The sequence below is a fragment of the Convolutriloba macropyga genome, chromosome 2, assembly GCF_964194025.1.
Source record: "Convolutriloba macropyga chromosome 2, txConMacr16.3, whole genome shotgun sequence".
Taxonomy (NCBI): Eukaryota; Metazoa; Xenacoelomorpha; order Acoela; family Convolutidae; genus Convolutriloba; species Convolutriloba macropyga.
Genome location: NC_134469.1, coordinates 82,082,019 through 82,102,801, shown reverse-complemented (window position 1 = coordinate 82,102,801; position 20,783 = coordinate 82,082,019). Strand labels below are relative to the sequence as shown.

At 35.2% G+C, this 20,783-nt stretch overlaps 1 protein-coding gene across 1 annotated transcript in view; it reads left to right on the top strand.

The window, feature by feature from the left end:
• Positions 1 to 20,783, top strand: part of LOC142335022 (uncharacterized) — a 60,304-nt gene that overhangs the window by 6,819 nt on the left and 32,702 nt on the right. Inside the window, exons 3-4 of the mRNA XM_075383350.1 lie at positions 424 to 1,074; positions 17,136 to 17,730. Coding sequence (XP_075239465.1) covers positions 424 to 1,074; positions 17,136 to 17,730 — 1,246 coding nt within the window. The remainder of the gene's footprint in view (positions 1 to 423; positions 1,075 to 17,135; positions 17,731 to 20,783) is intronic.

Sequence of the window (20,783 nt, the reverse complement as noted above, 5' to 3'; positions counted from 1 at the left end):
TGTAATTTAGTTAAACGGTGCTAGGAATATTGGCCGACAGGGGGTTTAGCCGACGAAAAACCAAATAAGAAATTTAACCGACATCTCAATTCTGATTGGTCGAAAAATCTGGATCTACCCCGCGTTTTTATTACCCCCACCACTTAAAAATTAAGAGTTGCTATGGCATGTTACTTAGTTAAAAATAGCACGTGCTCGTGGGGGGGGGGGGGGGTGGGCATAAAGGGTAGATATATGATTGGGGGAGGGGGGGGGGGCAGAAGAAATCCCAAATCTGACTGGTCAAATTGTCACTAGTGCGTCCTATCACACTACTATTGGTGGCTTAGATTCTGATATTTTAGTCGGCTTAGATTCGGATATTTTGGTCATCGACCAAACCCACTGTCGGCCAATTCGACAATCGCCTATCCGAACACACAGACATAGCATGTGCCGAAAACAATAGTTCAACACCAGTACTGCTAAACTCAATTGTGCAAATGATAGATGGCAGGCACACTATTGCTCCAAATGAAACAGAATTATTAATTCATCCAACTTGTCCTGAAGAAAGCGGCCATACTTCTACAGCCACTGCTACGGTTACATTATCAAACGGCTATGATATCGATACAGACAGGGATAACTGCGCTAATATCCAATTTTTGCCTATCAGTATCGACCCAGACCCAAATTATTCTCCTAACATTCCCATTATCAACACAAAAGCGCAGCCAGCAGATGAAATACAACATGTAATTGAAAATGTTAACAAAGACGGAGACCATGTTAATTTAACCCAGTCTAGTCTTGTTAATTCTCAGGACGGAATCGGTGATATTAAAGACACCGACACTTGTGGGGGAGAAAAGAGAGCTTTAATTGGGTCTAAAAATAGCGAAGCCGCCCTTATTTCAACCCAGGAGATCACTTCGATTCCCGGCGCTTCCGTTCTGGGAGACAATTCGCGTGGGTGGGGTGAAAAGCAATTAGCGGAAAAAGACCCACCAAGCGTAAGCGCCTTTTCCGATTTTGAGGACATTGATGTTGCTGTGTTATCTGCAGACAAAATAACCACCAAAGCTGCGGCAGGTAAGATTTTTCAACGTTATAGGTTACATTTTTTTAAGGACGTTCTACGTTGCCCCTTTCGGAATATTAGAAAAACGGATCTTTTTAACAGTCCCAACACACCCCCCCTCCAGGGTACCTAGTACCCCCCCCCCCCTATCTTAGCTATACTTATTAACATATATAGTTAGTCTACAGGCCAGATAAGCTAATATACTATATAAAATGTTCGGTTTGTACCCTACCCCCAGCATTTTTTTGCACCCCCCCCCCCAGACGCACGTGGCATATTTATGCATAGTGATTTATTCATTTATTTTTTGAAACATGTAAATTACTCAGACTATAACCCTAAGGTTAGTAGATATCTACATGCTCTAAAATGTTAAAAATGTTAAATAAATTAATCAGCATTGTTATTAGTATAATAATCTTCAAATTGTGGCTGTTCGTTTTCATAGGTAAAAATAGGATTTGAAGGCTCCTATTTGTCTATTAACGGGTACTTTCTTGTGTTGATCGAGCAAAAACTCGGTTAAAACAATTTTAAAGCAAGTTTTACTGTTAAAAGTTCTTATTGAAGAGGGCAATTTGTTCCATTTTTGAAAGCTTTTCAAGATTAAGGATTTGTTACTCCACTTCGTTTTCGTTTTCTTTGATTTGTTCTCTTGTTCTGTCTAGCGTTATGGCGACTAGAAAACATTTTAAAATTTTCGGATTTTTCCCATTGTCTTATGTCTGTTTGTAGCTTCATTAGGCTAACTTTTGAGATAAACAATTCGGCTGGCAGGATACGATCGTTAATGAGAAGATCAATGGAGTGGTCAAATTTTTGACGAAAATAACAAACTTTTATTCCCCAGTTAATTTGCCTGTTTATGCGGTTCATGTTTTTCACTGTAAGAGTTTGAAGGAATACTCCACTGAAAGAGAGATGAGAGAGTACAACTGACTTGAAAACATCAATTCTTACTTTCAAAGGTATTTGATTTCTTACAAGATACAAAGAACGAATTGCATTAGCCATTTTGCCTAAAACTGAGTTCAGGTGATTTTCAAAAGTTAGGTTTGAATCAATTTGTACTCCCAGATATCGACATGCATGAGCTGGTTTGATAACTTCGCCTTTAGATGAAAACTCTGGATCCGAATTAGTATGATTTGTAAAGAATAACATCTGTTTTATCGGCATCTAAAGTGAGTTGATTCTCTGTCAGGTATTTGTCTGTTTGTTCTAATATTTTTATAAGTTTTTGGGGAATATTTTCATTACGTTCAAATTTGCATATAATACTAGTGTCATCCGCAAATTGAACAACATCATTTTCACCTTCCAGCTTTTCAGAAAAATTGTTGACATATAACAGAAAAATAAGAGGTCCTAACACAGTTCCTTGTGGAACACCATGATTAATAGTTATTTTATCTGATAAGTCAACACCCAGTTTTACGCCTTGTGTTCGATTTTCGAGAAAAGATTTGAGAAGTAAAATTGTTGATTGAGAGAGGTTGAAATTTTCAGCTTTCTTGAGAAATATCTCATGTGAAATTGAATTGAAAGCTTTTGCAAGATCTAAGAATACAGCACCTGTGTCGTTGTTATCTTCCATGTTTCCTATTATTTTTTCAATAAAATAAAGCACAGCATTAATAGACGACTTTCGAGAATGGAAACCGAATTGTTCTTTGTTCAAGAGCGCAAATTTTTTAAGATATTCTACTAACTGATTAAGTAAAAGCCTTTCAAAAATTTTGCGAAAGTTGGTGTTACAGAAATTGGACGATAATTAGTTAAAACCGAAACATCTCCTTTCTTGAAAACTGGTGTGATGTGCGCATCCTTAAGAATTGTTGGAAAAAATTTCTCTTGAATACAATCGTTAAATATAATCTGAAGATGTGTCCCAAGAGCATATTTTCCGGATTTCAATGCCCAAGCATTGATGTATCCCGGCCCTGGCGCTTTGTTGTTATCTAGATTGTCAATAACTTTATAGATTTCCCTCAAAGTAAAAGGTTTAAAGTTAAACTCGGAAATTTTCGCTCTATTTTTTCGACGTTCAATGGAACAATCTGCCCTCTGTAGATGCCCATTTCGCAGAAAACTCTGTTAAAAGCGTTACATATTGATTTTTTTGTCTTTCGTTTTTCTACCATTCTCATCAATTTCTGTGATGTTTGGACTGTTGTTTTTCTTTCCGATTTTTTTCTTGTTGATTTTCCATTTCTCTTGAGGTTTCAATTTTCTTAAAAAATTCCTCTGAAAATTGATTTTGTGCTTCTTTTAACTTTGGATTTACGAGGTAGTTATACTTTTTAAATGACACAAATGATTCAGCACTTTGTGTCAATTTGTAGTCATTGAAGTAACGATGTTTCTCGGTAACTAAATGTTGAATTTCTTTTGTCACCCAAGGTTTCTCTGAAGTAGTCTTTTTTATATTAGAACCTAATTTCTTCTCTGTTGGTGCATTCTTCTCGAGTATTGTCATAAAAATTTTGTTAAACTCTGCAAACATTTCATCGCAGTTTCTCTGTTGATAAACTGTTCTCCAATCTGCAAGAGCCAGATCTCTATTAAATTTTCCATCGACAAAATTTTTTGTATCTCGTTTAATCAAATAATTTTGTTTTTCTTCTAACAAAAGGTTTGCTCTGAAAAAAGTTACATTATGATCAATATCGAAAGGAGGTAAGCAGACTTTCCAACTAGTGATTTGCTCATTAGTCGAAAAACAGTGATCTATCAAACTTCTTTTATTGTTGCTTATGCGTGTAGGAATATCAATGTTAGATAACTGTAATCCTAGTCCCGCCGCAAAATTCTGAAGGTTTTTCTTCCCATTTACACTCAACATATTAATGTTATAATTACCAAATAAGAGAATATTATCTGTAGCTGAAAACGCATTGGAAACCTCTGCACTTAATTCGTCTAAAAAGAAGTCACCCAGGCTTTGATGTGGACAATAGGAGATGTTAATGAGACATTTTTCCGTTAATGGGTTGCCTAGTTCCAGCCACAACGTTTCAAAAAATTTCGGATCAGCTAACTCAAATTCTCTTCTGCGTTTAAAATTTATGTTCTTTGGAATCCATGTTCCTACACCCCCACCCTTAGCTGCTCCTGTTTGATGTGACCGATTTTTATGCAAAAAATTGTGCTCAGCGCTGAGGTTTATATTCAAGCTTTGTTCTTCGCTCATCCAAGTTTCAGTTACTATAACAATAGTTTCCGAATCCAGCTGCTGAAGCAAGTTTGATATATCTTGATACTTGTTTTGTATGCTGCGAGCGTTGAAAAGTAGAAATTTAATGCCATTTTGAGCGCCAAATATAGCATCATCCAAAGTAGAAAGTTTTGAAGCATCAAAGGGTCCAGGATTTTTTTCTATGTCACCACAAAGAAGCAAAAAACGTGAAACACAACGAACAGCCGCAATGAATAATAAAATCAGCTTTCTCTGGCAATATATCAGCACATTTTCTAAATTATCATGTTTCTTATTTACTTGAGTTAAGTAACGTTGCTTAATGTATACCTGGTCTTTCACATTTCCCAAAATGTATACCTAGTCTTTCACTATGTAATGGCACGTGTTTTGTAACCGGAGGGTGCATAACGCGCCGGGCAGGGGGGGGGGTGGGGTACAAACGAAAGATCCAAATAACTATAAGCGGTATAGCGCACTGCTGCTCCAGGCCATGCCTCTCATGCGCTGTGGGTTGCAATCAGGAATTCCGGCCCGTTATGGCGGCGAGGCGGGCCAACCGCCCGGCCAATAGCAAATGTTTTCCTCTTTGTTTTCCATTGCGGTTAATTGTCATAGCATGGTTTATTTTTATTCCATTGTTTGTCATGCTATGCGCTTATACGAAAGTTATTTTTTTCTCTGATTGGTCAATGATTTGCTTGTTACTTTCTGCAATTGAACAAAATCCCCCTCCCAATTTTACTAAGAGGGAGTTGTAAAAAAGATCCTTAAAACTCTGCCTTTTAATTGCCTCTCTTAACCTGTGTAACAGACTTTTTGTGACGTCACTATATTCAATTGGTTAATCTCGCGCAGATTGATTAACACCGATTAGTTTTAGCAAAGTTGAAATTTGCTATCTTAAAAAAAATGCTTTCTGGGTTTATACTGAACACACTTGGCTAACAAAGTACCCATAGGTCACTCTGATTCAGTACTGAATCGTCGATTTACTATTGGAATATACTGATTCAGTAATGAAAGTCTCTGACACTCGGGTCCGGGATGCAATTGACAAACATCAAATTCTTTGTGGTAAAATCCGGCGAAGGCCAATAATACAGGACAAGAAGGTTGTACTTATTGAAACCAAATGCTATGATAAAACCAGAACTTGATTCAGCTATTTCAAAATATCTTACCTCTTTCTGTCATAATTTGAAAAGTATCATTCGAAAGTGTACTCTTAAAATTTGTTTAAATCTTTGTGGGGATTGCTATATTAAGGTTCGATGACTGATCGATATTTAAAACCAGATTTTGTATGAATCTCAAGTTTGCCATATCAATCATATGAAGTATTGGAAAATGAATTTTGGCTTGAAAATTTTTTTGGATCCGACTGTCGAGATGGAATTCATTTCTCTTTCTACGGTAACCATTTGTTTACCTTGTATCTACATAGTGTGATATCCTTTTGCAATGAACTTTAGGCAGTTATATTCATCTTTATCAATAATCTACACTCGGTGATCAGCCTTCCTCTGACAATGTCAGATACTCAAACCCATTGCTCTAATTGTTCTATTCACCTCCAAGTAGGTGGAGTTTGGTGCTACGGTGGCGGTACATATATGCATATCAAAAGCAGCGGCCTGTCAACTAAAAACGATCACCATCCAAACTTCATTTGCAAACACTGCAGTGAACATGCAAAAGTTGACCCTCAAGAAATATCTAAACATGAACCAACACCCTAAATCGAGACACCCCCGCAACCATGCGACTTTTGGAAAAACTTTAAAGACGAACAAATAGAAACTCTACGGAATATTTACAATGAAATAGTTCGCTGGAAATCAATCTGCTTTACCATTAGCAAAAATAAAGTAGGCTTCAAAATTGCAAATTTTATGATCAGCTTTATCATCAGGATGCTTGAAGATGTACCTCAGACTGAATGCGCTATGATTTTCACAAGGAAAATGCCGCATTTACTGCTCGCAAGTTTCAAAAGTGAAAATGATGCTTCAATAACAAAAACTTTGTCTAGAAGGCTCTATCTGTTTATCAGGAGCAAACTCGACGACCTGTTTGTTGAGGCCAAGGCACTTCTGGAGCGGTTATGGAAGTTAAACAGAAAACGAGAAGTGGATGGATTTAAAGTCTTTCACAAACAAATGGAGTCTGGTAAGAAATCGAATACTTACGATGTCTTTCAGACGTTGCAAAGCGCGGTGTGCTATCAACATCTGATAAAGTGACTATCAAAAGAAAAAACTGCACCGTACTTGATCTTCTACAAGAAAAGCACCCATGTATTCAGAAAGCCGCTCTTAAATACATAGTAATTGATCTGAAAAATCGGCGTTTGCCGTTCCATCCTGCTATGTTTGAAAAAATTAAAAGCTCTGAAATAAAACGCGCCGCTATGAAAACAATTGGCAGCCAGGGCCCATCTGATTTTGATGCACGCGAATGGAGACGACTTTTGACATGACACAAATCCTCTTCAATTGATCTTAAAACAGTGTACAAACTTACAATCAGAATTTCCACTGAAAAACTAAATTTCTTGAATTCTTATAACGCTTGTCGTCTGATTGCACTAGATAAATGTCGTGGTTCGACCAATTGGCATTGGTGAGGTCTTAAGACGAATTATAGCTGGAGTATAGTAAAGTGCGTTAGACCGTATCTCCAATTACTTGGGAGAAACGTACAGATATTCCTTGGACAAAAGAGTGGCATCTAACATGCTATCCATGCACTCCGTCGGCGGTTTCTTGAAGATCGTACTGAATGGATCCTACTGATTGATGCCAAGAACGCGTTTAAAAGCTTGAATAGATATCTGGCTCTAAAAAACACCAAAAAACTTTGTCCCTCAATTTATACAGACATCAGAAACTCTTAAAAGACCTCATCAGACCTTTTCGTTGATAAAAGAGTAATCAAATCTCAGGAAAGAACAACACCAGGTGATCCAATAACCATGGCAATGTACGGAGTGGCTACACATCCTCTCATGTATATGCTCGAAGATCAAAATTTGACTCATAAATGGTACGCAGATGACGGCAATGTGGCCGGTAGCCTTAAATCGCTGCGAATCGCGCTAGATAAGCTCTGAACATGGCGGTGCATTCGGTTATAAAGTAATCAAATGTCATCTCATTACAAAACCTGAGTTTGTTCAGTAGGCGAACCAAGTTTTTTCGGGATTAGATGTTGGCGTTATTGAAGGTCATCGAGTTCTGGGTTCAGTTATTGGTTCCGATGAAAGCGGCAACTGTTTTCTGAAAGAAAAGTCAGTGAACTACTCTAACATGCTTGAGAAGCTCGCCAAACATAGTAAGGTAACCCCTCAGAATGTGTACGAATCATTTCCTAACGGTTTGCAACACAAATTGACGTTTATTGGTAGGACTACTACAAACTCGACAGTCTGCTGAAGGAAGCCGAAAAAATAATTGATAAAAATCTTATACCTTCAACGTTGAATCATCCCTCTTTCAATGACAGATACCTGAAGGTTTTCTCTCTTCCTGTTAAAGAGGTTGGCCTAAGCATTCTTCTTCCTGAAGACAGGGCAAACGAATATGAGAGATCTATTCGGATCGGTGAGCCGTTACAGAATCATAACTCTATAGATGCATAGTTTCATCAGGAAAAAAATCCTTCAGAAAATCAGAAAAGAAAAACAGGAACAAGCACGAGCGAAAAAATTGGCAGTCAACGATCTCATCAATGATAAAGAGACATGTTCGCTATTTTTGGCTATGGAAAAAGGAGCATCATGCTGGCTAAATGCACTTCCATTGAAAAGATATACTTTTGATTTAACCAAGGGAGAGTTTAGAGATGGAATTGCTCTTAGATATGGATGGGATCCCATAAAATTGGTATCAAGATGCGCATGTGGAGAAAACTTTAATGTAGCGCATGCTCTTCATTGTCCAAAAGGTGGCTGTACGCACATAAGACACAATGGCATCCGTGACTCTTTTGCCAACCTGCTCAATGAGGTCTGTGATGATGTAGAAGTAGAGCCCTGATTTCAGATTTTGCAAGGGGAAACCTTTTGCAAGGGGAAATAGAACTACCACTATTGGAGGTGACGCTCGACTAGATATCAAAGCTAATGGTTTCTTCGATCCACGTTTCAGCAGAACGTTCTTCGATGTGAAAGTGTTTAATCCGTATGCGAAGAGTTGCCCAAGAAGCATGCCGGATTCCTACAAATATCCCGAGTCCATCAAGAGGCTTAAAGCAGTCCATCAATAGGAACCATTGTAGAGGAAGGGAGTCGCTTGTGCTAAATGATTAATATTTTTTCTAATCTTGATTCAAAATCACTACACATTATACTATAATTGCTATTTACCATATCTATTTTGATTATACTTCTGATGCTTTAATATCTTCATCTTTTGCCGACTACGCTTTTAGGGGAGGGTCTTTCTCTTAATTGACCTCTTTTGATCCGACGTCGTGTAATTTAATTAGAGAAGGAACAAATCTAGTAGACATAAATCAAAGATGTTTAGATTTTATAGAAATCCTTAAAAAATGTTAATTGATTCTTGGTCTTTTTTCTCAGAATTGTTGCGTGAAATTTTTTGCAACCTATAAACAGGCTTTTAAGGAATGACTTTTTGTTGAACCAGTAAGACACGATACTGAATACAAGGCTGAACGTGACTTCTGCAGTAGGAAAGAATTTACGTAACTTTAATGATAATTCTGACCGATAGGCAATGGAACATAACTTGACTAACTATATTCGTATATATTCAAATTGATGCTTGAACTTAAGCTTAGAATCAATATATGCCTGAATATTTCTCACACTTTAATCAGAGTAAAATACATCGTAATTCGATTGGTTACGATCGTACAGAAGAATTTTGATTTTTTAGGTTCACTGTTAACTTTTTGGCTTTGTTCCAAAATAATGACAGCGTTCAAGTCTTCCTGGTACCTTCGGATGAGGGCTTTTATGCATTTCAATTTGTAAAAGGTCATTATTGTGCAATAGATACAGGAGAGGTCCAGTGACAGAACTTAGGGCATCAAGTCCAATCACTGCCTTTCGATGACTTTTTGAAAACATTTAAATCAAGGAATAGGTTACGACCATTTTAGAAAACTTCTTTTTAAAGGTTGAGAATGACCTTTGAAATTCTTTTTAAAGCGCCTGCATGTTTCTTATATTTTATAAAACAGCCGCGTTTTTGGTATTCAATTTTCAATTTTTCTCGAAAACCGAATTCATTATCAATGAGCAACTTGAGCTATTCTAAATAGTCCAGTACGCTCAAATATCACTTTGGAAATTTTTTAATGTAGGTTATAACTATATGGGTCTTTGATTTCCATGGTCGTTCTCATAGCCATTCTGAAAGAACTCTCGAGAAATTTAAAGTTAATCGGGATAGCTTTTTTTGATAGATGTTTTGTTGCATTTTGAAGAAAAAATAGTTTTGTAACGAGATAAACTGGTAGGACCCCTTGGAACTGTTTTGAAGTGCAGTTTCTCTACTATGAATCTTAAGAACTCAACTAGGCTGTAACATTTCCTGGTCGGTGTCAAAATATTTGGTTTTTGGGCTCATGTCTTCTAATGTTTTGGTCTCTAGTTGTTTCACAGCAAGCAAAATGGTTCATGCGTGTCATTGCGCGTCTTGTTTTTCTGTTTATTTTTTGTTTTCGATATCAGCTGCATAACTATGGGAGCTGATTTGCTTATTGTTGAAAACTTGATTATTGATTATTACCGTTTCTGATGTTTAAAAAAATGCAAAAATACTATTTTAGAACGTTAATTGATGAAGTTTTTTTAATAGAAGTTTTCTCGTTGTTTCTCAGATTAAACACGCAATGTGCTAGTCTTTTTCTGAATTGAAAAATACAACATCTCGATGGTTTTCAAAAAGTAATTTCGACCGTGGCTTATTCTGAACGAAATCAAAGTTAAATTTACGAGCCAAACGCATGAAGTCTTTATAAAAAAACCTGAGGTGTTGAAGTTCAAAAACCCGGCGGTTTTTCTATTGGAATGTTCTGTCAATTATTTTAATTGAAATTTGCAGGCTAATAAACTAATACTTGATAAACGGCAAGTTTTGTTCGAAGAAGTAAATGTTTCAAAAAAACTTCAAAGTGCTCCAATTTCTCCAAAACTAAATGCAAAAAGTAGGTAAAACTGATTTTGTGCTGTTCATTTGAAAGCTGTGTACACTTTTGAAATATAATTTGGGTGTTCACAAAGCAGTAAAATTTGCATAATTTAAGATAATTTTGCCAAATGGGAGTGTCAACGAAACTTGCTTCTCAAACTGAGTTTCTGGTTAACTTCATTCAGTCACTGACACTTCAAAACAGCAAAGAGGTGCAGCGAACAAAAAAAAATTTGAAAGGCTCTACGTGACAGCTTTTATATTTTTTTATCTTATATTTTTTATATTTTTTATTTTTGCTCGTTTGGACCGATTTCTTAGCTTCTTTTACTATCAGAAATTTATATTTATTTTACAAATGCAATTTCGTTTTTTTCTGAAATTCATAAATCGATATTGGTAAGAAGGATGATGCCAAGTTAACCTATCCGATTCTGTTATTGAAAAAAGATGCGTTGATTTTTGCAGCTTCTATCTTAGGTTCTTGTTTTGAAAGTGGTATAGCAGTGCTTAAGGATTGCAAACCATCCATTAACCGTACAACTTTTAAAAACAACTACGAAATAGTAACATTTTAAATTGCTCTCAAACAAAGTTTGTAGCAATTATATTAGTCCTGTGGTCTTTTTGCTTGACTGATTTTTTCGTCTGACGCATTTGACTTTTCGTCCTCAAAAACGGGATCGACATATAGCGCTCGGAGGGCATTAAGTGACCGAGCAGCTCTCTTAGAGCCTAACGCCTTACTAGTCTCAACTGAAATTTATTCAAAACCGTATTTTTTGCAAACTTTTTTCCCAAATTTTTCATTTAACAAATGAATTGTTTTCGAAAGCGAATCTTAATAAAGAATATTCCTCTTGGTAATTTTTGCTTTTATTAATAAAGTTCGTAAACAAATTTTCAGATGTTGAACTGGTTCATTATTGAAATTTTTATGGTTAAGTTTGTTTACCCATTTGCTTGTGGCTATTTTCTTCTTTAATCAAGTATTGATAAAAATTTAGTTCTTGACAGCAAAATGAAAAAAGATGCACCGCTTTATTATTTATGTTTATATTATTATTTTTATTTATGATTTATCTAGTGTCTTTCAATTACTAGATGAAAATTACTCATCAAATAGATGAAGCTAACCGGAAATTGGCCGTATAAAAAGCAACCTTTTTCTTGTGGGCGCCCTACTTTTTGTGATGACATTTTCGAACCTTGAACACATTTTTCAAAAAAATGGTATCATTGGAAAGCCCTTAAAACTCGATGGGTTGTTGGAAGAGATAATTTCGATTTTATTTTGGTTCTTGAGCAAATTTTCAGGTTTAAAATGTAGAAATTATTTATAGACTAGATTAGATAGGAAGATAAATTCGTAAGATCTTGTCTAATATTTACAACAGTATAGATTTACAGAACAGCTATGATTAAATGAAAAAAGATCTGGCGAATTTTACAAACCCCGTAAAAGAATTTGGGTGAAAAATATCAAAAACGATACTGTAAGTCCGCAAATATAATTCGATGTTTTCAGCAAATTGATGATCTGATTAACATTATTTTTTCAGCAAGCTCTACTTTTGTTAGTCAACAAAGCATAGGACACTACGAAAACAATCAGAAAATAATCGAAAAGCTCTGAAAATGTTTCTTTTTCCCCCTCGAAGCAGTATTACATTTAGCAGTCTTAAGAACTTTGATAATTTAGTGCACGTAAGACTTAGTCCACGGGTTTTATTGGCTTTTGATTTTTTTTACTTGAACCTGTTCGCATAAATTATTTGAATGAATTCTTAAGAGCCTTGTTCGCACAAAATGGTCCGATACATGAAAAAGATACTTTTCCCTGATAGAGAATTTCTACCTTTTCAATTTTTATCTCTTATTTGATGGTTTGGAACTTTTTGTCCCGACGCTCATTACAGATCCTCCTTGTCAGATATTTGCTTTGTTCATTTCTTGACATCAAAACATTTTTTACTTTTATCCCGATTTGTTTTAGGAAGCGTTCTGTGTACTCAGGTATATATAATTTGTTTACGCTCATCATTCTTGTTTTTGTTTGCCTCAGATCTGAGATATAAGTAATAAGTTTGAAAACTTTGACAGAAAGCCTTTGCTTGTATGAAACTGGTTTTTGCTGGCAATCTTTTTTGGGCGCTCTGTTTTTCCGTTCTTTATCCGCTGAGCAATAAGTGCTGGGGTAAGGAATTGACGTAATACGGGAAATTTTATGGCCCATTTGTTTATTTGCTTTTTGGGTCGTAAGTTTATTATATATGCCATTTAAGTTCAATTGAAATGTGAAAATTTAATCTAGAGGCGGGGGGGGGGATGGGGGATTATAATCAACATTATTGACCAATCGGTTGACAACTAAGTTCAATGATGTCATAAGAAAGCATACAGCCATAGAATGTATTATCGGGGTCAGTTTTCGAGTTTCTTGTTTTTCGGAGGAGATTACATGTGTAGTTTGCTGGACATGTGTAATTTGGCTGGATATACGCTATATTCGTTCACTTTTAGATAACTATCTGTTAAAAATTAGCTTCTCTGTAGGCAAATTAAAGTGAAATTTAATGGCCATGATGTTATTTGTTTTACCTTTTAGCAAACGAAGTGTTTCAAAATGCTTGGTTCGATAATTTTTTTTAACGAGCATTATCTTGATCTAATTTGAAGATAATTATAGCGCCATTTTTCAATTTTTTTTAACATTTCAAGTATTTTGCGTTAACTTTCAGTGAGCCATTTTTCTCTCTATGTGGACAATTTTTTTCTACATCATTTTTTACTACTACATTACAAATTAGTCAAGCATTTTAATCGCCTACAATCGCATTCAGCAAGAAAATTTAGACTCTGAGTTAAATCAAAGTATTAGCTAGTTTCGGAGACCTGAAACGTACCTTTATCTCATTTTTAAAGATTTTTTGTTGTTTCAAACATTTTTCAATGTTCAGTGCATATCTATCATATATAAATGAAAAAATTGAAAGGTGTGGTAGGTTTCATCTTATATACAAGCGGGTTTTTTAAGTCATATTTGAGCTCTTGTACGAAGCTGTAAAAATGTTAACATTTTGATTTTTTAACAGTAAAATAAGTTCACTTTGAAATTTCACAATTCTTAGTTAATTTATTGTAATTTTTGTTTTAGATATTTGCTGGTTTTTAGCGCAGATCTAGAATATTCCAGAACTTGGACGTTGATGATCTGTGTATCTTAGTGGAGACATCATGGCTAGATACAAAAACGTAATTTTGAAATAATCAATTTGAGTTTTCAGAGATTTGCATCGGAAACTCAGCAACAGAGATAATGATTGAGTTTTGCGCTGAAAATCTTTCGTCAATTTTTAATCTGATCACCAAAATGTATTACTATCTAACAATTACAATGTTGACATTTCCTAAGTGGTTACAGAAGTAATTCTGCTAAAATTTTCCTTTGGCATGTTTATTTGTTTGTTATTTTTTCCTTTATTCTTTGTTTGCTTTGTTTACTTAGCCCAGAAATTGAATTTTTAAATTAAAAGCTTCATCAGGTGACAACTCAAACAGTTTGATGTAATTTTTCGTGCTTGTCAAACTTGGCTTTGACGAACTCCATTTATGAAGTTGTGATGCGTTTCTACATCCAAAGGGGTTTTTATATGCAAGCTCAAAAATTATGCTTTTGGCGTAGAATTGTGTTCCAAGCCATTAATGTGTGGAAAAACTAGTTTTAGAAAAGACTATAAGTATCAAATTATTGTGAACATGAGCAGTAAAAAGAGTTGCTTATTTGCTGCTGATTGTTTCGACAATGGTATTTCGACAATGAAATTATTTTTTATTTAGAATTATCTAAATAAAAGTGTTTGTTGTTTGTGACAAGTCAGTTCTCATATCAAGGTTCAATTAATAACAGATAATAACTACGTACAAATGAGACCCAATGAACATATATACTGTTTTCAGAAAAAAGTTAACCGTTTCTATGGATTGGACAAAGTGTAAATTTTTCATGGTTTCTTATATTTTTCCTGCATTTGTTGTTCTTTTGGTAGAATTCTGACTTCCTCTCATTAATTAATAGTATGTTTGACTTCTTACAGATGTATAAGGGAACATATCTAATGCTTTCAGTTGATACCTAATGGGTCTTCTGATTTTGAAAGTGTTTGTTTTGGAAAAAATTGGTGCATTTCTGATCTTTGACCTTTTTCTAATTTTATTTTTGTCAACTAGTAGCTTAGTTTCTTTAATGATTGGTCACATCCTCCTTCTAGTGCAACAAAAAATAATTGTTCTAGTTTAATGTTTTCACTAATTCGTTTCTGATTTTGACACTACGAGTTTTCATATTTTTTGTTACTTTTGGATATTCACCCGTATTTTGTTATTTGTTTTCCTGTTACAGTGTCAGATTTATGATGACACTGTCAGATTTATGATGACACTGATGAAGCCCTGGTCGTTGAAAGGTTGCTGAATTGAACATGTATAATTCTTTCAGTGAATAGCCGATTTTCTAATGCGTTTGAAACTTTTTTTTCGTACTTTATTTAAATGCTTGTTCTTGCTGTCTTTTTAAAGTTGAGTAACATATTGTGAGTAATTAGATGTCGCATAGCTTCTATAATCAAGCCTGGTTGATCCCTTGAAGTGATTATAATGATTTTAACGACTTTAAATTCATTTGTTTTCAATATCTTTGTATTTTTGATTTTCACTGTTTTTCGCCTTTCAACTTTTTTCTCAGTATCGGCACGGCCCACTCATTTTAGATTGAAGCAACCATTGTTGTCGCTTTTCAAATTTTCTTTTAATTGTTTGTTTTTTTACGTTAAAACTATATGTTTTCATGAATAATTTTGTGGATTTTAGTTAGTGGTCAATATTTATTTAATTAAAGTGAGGCCTAACTGATGTTCAGATAAGGCCCTCATAAAATTTGTTAACTTTTGAGCTAATAGATTATGGTTTTAATAGCTTCAACGCCGTGTTTTGTTAATTATTGGTTTTGTTATTTTTTTTCATTTGACGCAGTCTCAGTTATGACAGGTCTCATCGGCTTCCGAGGGAGTTGCTTTCAAATTTGTTGAGTATTTTTTGAATTTTCAGTAGATATTTGTATTTAATTAAAAATATTTTAATCTTTTTATCGACTTGATACCTAATTTCATTAAGGACTGACCAGGTTCTCTTTCTATCAAAGTGCAAGTTTGTTTGTTTGTTTGTTTGCTTGTTATAAGTTTTATCTGACGCTCATTTGGCTGATTTACTGTGTTTTTTTTTGAAAAATAGATGTTGAATTTTTGTTGTAAGCAATGGTTTTTGTTGTTGTGGTTTTATTTTGCTGTTTGTCTCATGCCGTAGTTTCATCAATGGTAGATCGCATCCGCTTATTTAATTCATTTAGTGGTTTGAATTTATAACGATTTTTTTTAACTCAAACGCCAATTATTTTTGAACAGTGTGTGATTTAATGGAATTTTCTTATCTTTTTCCTCATTTGGTGGGCAATTCAGTCAAAAATGTGGATGAGCGAGGTCAGAACATCATGTGCGAACGCAAATTACCGAGCCTCCTTATTACACAAATCTTAACTTAGGCGTCTAATGCAGTTTTTGAGTTCTATTTGTATTAATTGAGATAAACCTTGAAGATTTGAAAGTTTGGCGTCTGGTTGTGAAAGTTGGACGGTTTGTTTGTTCATTGCTGCGGAAAGCAAAAATATTGAACATTATTGGACGGACATCTTTTCCTAGGTGCCTTTGTGTACTATAGAGAACGATGAAAATGTACAGTATGATATAACTACTACTGTGTAAACAAATGTGCATGTGAAGGTGTTAGCAATATTGGCCGACAGTAAGATTAGCCGACACGGAAAAAAATTGAGTATTAGCAGACAGCTGAGCACTGATTGGTCGACAAATCTGATCGGTCAAAATATCATTAGTTTGTCAAAAAAATTACAATTGACGTGCGGTTAATAACGGGTTATGGGCTTAAGGCTGTCGTTTAAATTCTCATTTTTTGGTTGTTGGCTAAACCTCCTGTCGGCCAGTTTGCCGATTGTCGCGTATGAAATAACAGTAGGGAAAGTAGAGAAGTGAATGGAAATATTGGTGCCGGTTTTTATTCCCACAGCTCCCGTGAGATTTAACAATTGTAGTGCTTTTTTTTCTGTTTTGTTAGTTTAGTTGTTGTAATTTCAGTTTGTTCCTATTTAATGCCATTTAGTCAAAACTTTGTTCTCTGCAGTTTTTATGACGCTTTGATTTGACATTTTGTGGTAATTACCGGCAGAACTAACGTCAAGCTGTTATCTTTTTTATTTGAACGCAAATTATTATTTCCCCAGTTTACCATCCGCTGTCGATAGCTCGCTAGAAATAGAATTATCTAGCTGACATTTGGGTAAATTTTATTTGATTTTGTGGTTTTTTTAAGTAATTTTGATAAAAAGTTTACCGGATTTTTCCCATTATAATTCCCCCCCCCCCCGCCACCACCGAGCTCACGGCATAGAGCGTACACCCCTCCCCCATTACCATAAATGGAGCGGGGCAATGTTTTCAATATTTTTATGCGGAAGGAGGTTTTTATTGGACCCGCAAAATTTTCATCCCAAAACTCTTTCCGAAATTAATGGGGGGGGGGAAATAAAAAAAATGGATTTAAAAATGTTATCTTGATTGCATCCTGTGATATTTAGAGTATGGAAATAGGAATCTAGAAAATGAACGAGGATGTCACGTAGCCTTATCAGACGAGCTAACTAGTCGTGACGATAATATGACGTCACCATTCGAGCACTGCTCACTTGATGAAAACCTTCAGTCGGAACCTGATCGATTTAAAAGCGAGATGACCTCTGCAAACGAATCTGACGCGGTGCTTAATGTCATGCCACCGTCACAATTTTCGACAATAATTGACACACCTTCTCAAACTACATCGTCTGCAGCTCATAGCAATTTTGGCGAATCTAGTGTAAAAACGATTCATAATGTTGAGAGTCCCTGCCGTGACATCGGCTCCCGATCCGCTAAAAGAGATTCAGATGGCGGAACTGGTGGAACAATGCGACCGTTTTCAGTGCAGACCACGCGTAACAACAGTTTGTCAAGTGGAATATTCTCGCTAAAGTCCACCACTGATTCCACCGCTTCCGCCTCCTCCTCTTCCATGTCGCCTGCCTCTTCCACCAGCAGTGTGGAGATGCTGGACTTGGAACTTCACCGGATGAAGACATCCACCAAGTTCGCCTACGCAACTTTGGTTGCTGTGCTACTTGGTGACAGTTGCAGGTAGAAAACTATTTGAACCTATTTTTAGAAAAATTTTGGATCTTCTCCGTTTGTGCCCCCCCCCAGTTTAATGGGTGCATTTATTTGCACTTCCTTTATGCTCGTGCCATATTTTTAATTGCTCTCAAATGAAGTTTGTAGCAATTATATTAGACCTGTGGTATTTTTATGCAATTTTTCGTCTGACCCATTTGAATTTTTGTCCTCAAAAACTTGATAAACAGGTAACGCCCGTAGGGCGTTACGGGCTCTTAGAGCCTTACACCTTATACCAGTCACTAAGAAGCAATTCACCAAAACAATTTTAAGGAGACAATTTCCTGCTGTTAAGGGCTGTTCTTAATCTTAAAACTTTGACCCCCTAGTTCACCCCACCACTCCACTCACCCATGCTAGCATCTCTCCAAAGCTGGGTGCTACCAAATCCAACCGCTCACCGGTTATTTGAGAGCAATTTATCAAGATTTTTAGTACGACCATATGACGTCATGATCACTTCTGCATTTTGTTCATTCATTAATGCAATTTTTGTGGTGAAATTTGATTAAATTAAGTCGAATTTCGGCCTACTTTTTGTTTTTCTTTTGTCCGTTTTTGTCTAGTTTTCTATGTGAGAGCTTTTTGCATAGTTTTTTTTCAATAGTACATGTTGAAAGAGTATATGGCTATTGTTATTAATAGGAGAGACTTATATTTTAGCTATGAGAGTTTTATTTACAAATTAATGTTTTTTTTTGTAATTTTCGGGTTTATGGTTTTTTGATTTTTGAACGGGTAACATAACATTTTAAGGGTATTTTTCAGGGAACATTTGGTGTGGCGTTTAGACGTAGTACGTAATGCTTGGTTTACTTGATCGATCTTTTGGTGGTCGCGCATTCAAGCAATGCTAACTGTTTGGCATGAATTTTGATATTTGTAACTTGTGAAGTATTTCATTTTCTGCTTCTCTAATGTTATTTTTCCTCTGTATTTATTATCAAAATGATTAGTATAATTGAGTTTTAAAAATTTTTTACTGAGTTTTTACTTGGGGCTGACTTTTCACGTCGAGTCGATTCCGGAGGTTTGCGGTTATCTTCTTATGATTGTTTCACACATTTTGAAGTCAAATTGGAGTAGTGATTTTGGTCACGCCGAAAAAAGAGGTCGAGCAAAACAGTGAGTGGTTTTTTGTCGTGAATTGTTCTCACTGTAATGTTATTAGAAAATATTTTTAAAGCAAAATTGAGCTCTCTCGATTGTAATTTGTGGTTCGTGCGGTAATTCTACCTTTCAACTTTTTTGTGAGTTTTTCTATTGGTTTTTTCCTAATCAATGTTTGAATATGATCTTATTTTAAAATTCTTTTCCCCTTGTTCTCAGTGGTCTTCGTCAACAAGGAATCTCAGCGGTCTAGTCGCGGCTATTATTTTTTGATAAAAGTTAACGAGAACAAACACTAAAAAAACCAAGTTTCCGAGGCCAAATGGAAAGTTTACCACGCTCTTTGAACTAAAATAAAATTTAATTAAAGTAAGTCACAGTTCACGCATTGTTTCTAATCGTTACCATTTATTGTGTTTGTGATTTTTTGTAATTAGTTAACTCAACATTGTGAAAACAGTGTACTTTGTGCCGAATGGTTTGAACCTCCCGTCGCTCTGTCGAGAGCCATTAATTCGATTTCGAAACTGGTGCTTTCGAAATAAGTATTGCAACATAAGGTAGAATTTAATATGTAATTTGCTTATATAGGTAAAGTCTCTTGGTTTGCTGGTGTTATTTATTTGTGGCTCTGGGTAGATTGGTAATGACATCAGAGGTCACTTTCAGTTTTGCCAACATTAAAAAAATTATTGGTGTTTTGTTTGTGTTTACTGTTGTCTTGCCAATTTTAATTTTTGATTTCCTACACTCCAACCAAAATTTGTTGAATTGTTTCTTGATTTTGACACTTTGCAATATATGCAGGTTTATGTGACGCATGTCTTCTTTTTTAACCGTTTGTTTTGTTGGGATTGTCTGTAAGACCCGAAGGAGCATTTCAAATCAAAACAAATGACCCAATGTGCTTTTCTTTAATTTTTTGAATTTTATAATGTTGGGGAATTATTTATTCAACTTTATTCAACTGGAATTTTTATAAAACATGTCGTTTGAAACATTTGTTTGTCTTTTCCGGCCTCAAAATTATTTTTGTCAACTTTTTGCTATGTCAGAAGTTGTTATGTATATGTTTTTTTATGTTGGCTTTTTTGCGCCTTTATCATCCTCCATCTATTCCGTTGCCATGTTCCGAGCTCAACAGCTTTGCAGTTGATCTGATCGACAGCTTTTTTTACAAATCGAATTGTTTCAGATTATGTTGTCCTGTTATTCTTCTAAACACCACATTTTTTTTCGCTTCGTTTCATTTCACAAGTTGTAAACAAGTTTGTTTTGTTTACTTTTTCAGGCATATCTTCTCCTGCCTCGACGTGATTGAGTTTTTTTTTACAGTCATGAGTTGTTAATTGAATTGTGCGATTAGTTCTTTCAGCATGAACAACCTAAATTTCTTTAAGCTATGGTTTCTTTCGATAAGATTTTTTGATAATGAAGGACAGCAATGTAATAAAGACTAATCCATGAAGAGCTACTCGAGAAACAAAAAAAATTTCAATTTTGTCTCGGAACATCTTCGATAATTTTTTGGTTGCTTTAGTCACATTAAAATTTCAATACTCTACTCTACTACTATTTTATTTAAGTCACGCAATTCTTTCTCGTAAAATTGCGGGACTTACGTGAATTTTCGACGGGCTGTTTGATGAATTTTTTGCGTCAACTACTTGTGGATTTGGATAAGTTCATTCGACTGGCAATCTAAAAATTATTGTTGCAACTTTAGTTAGAAAGATTTTTGTTTCATTAGTTGTAACAATTTTGTGTAAATTATTTTTGAACATACATTCTTGCATCTATGTTTTTCGATAATTTGAATTTTGAGGTTTGAAATTTGAGGTTTTTAAATAAACCAATTTTTGTGGTTTTAGGAATGTCAATGGTCCATCGCTTTAATAATTTGGCGA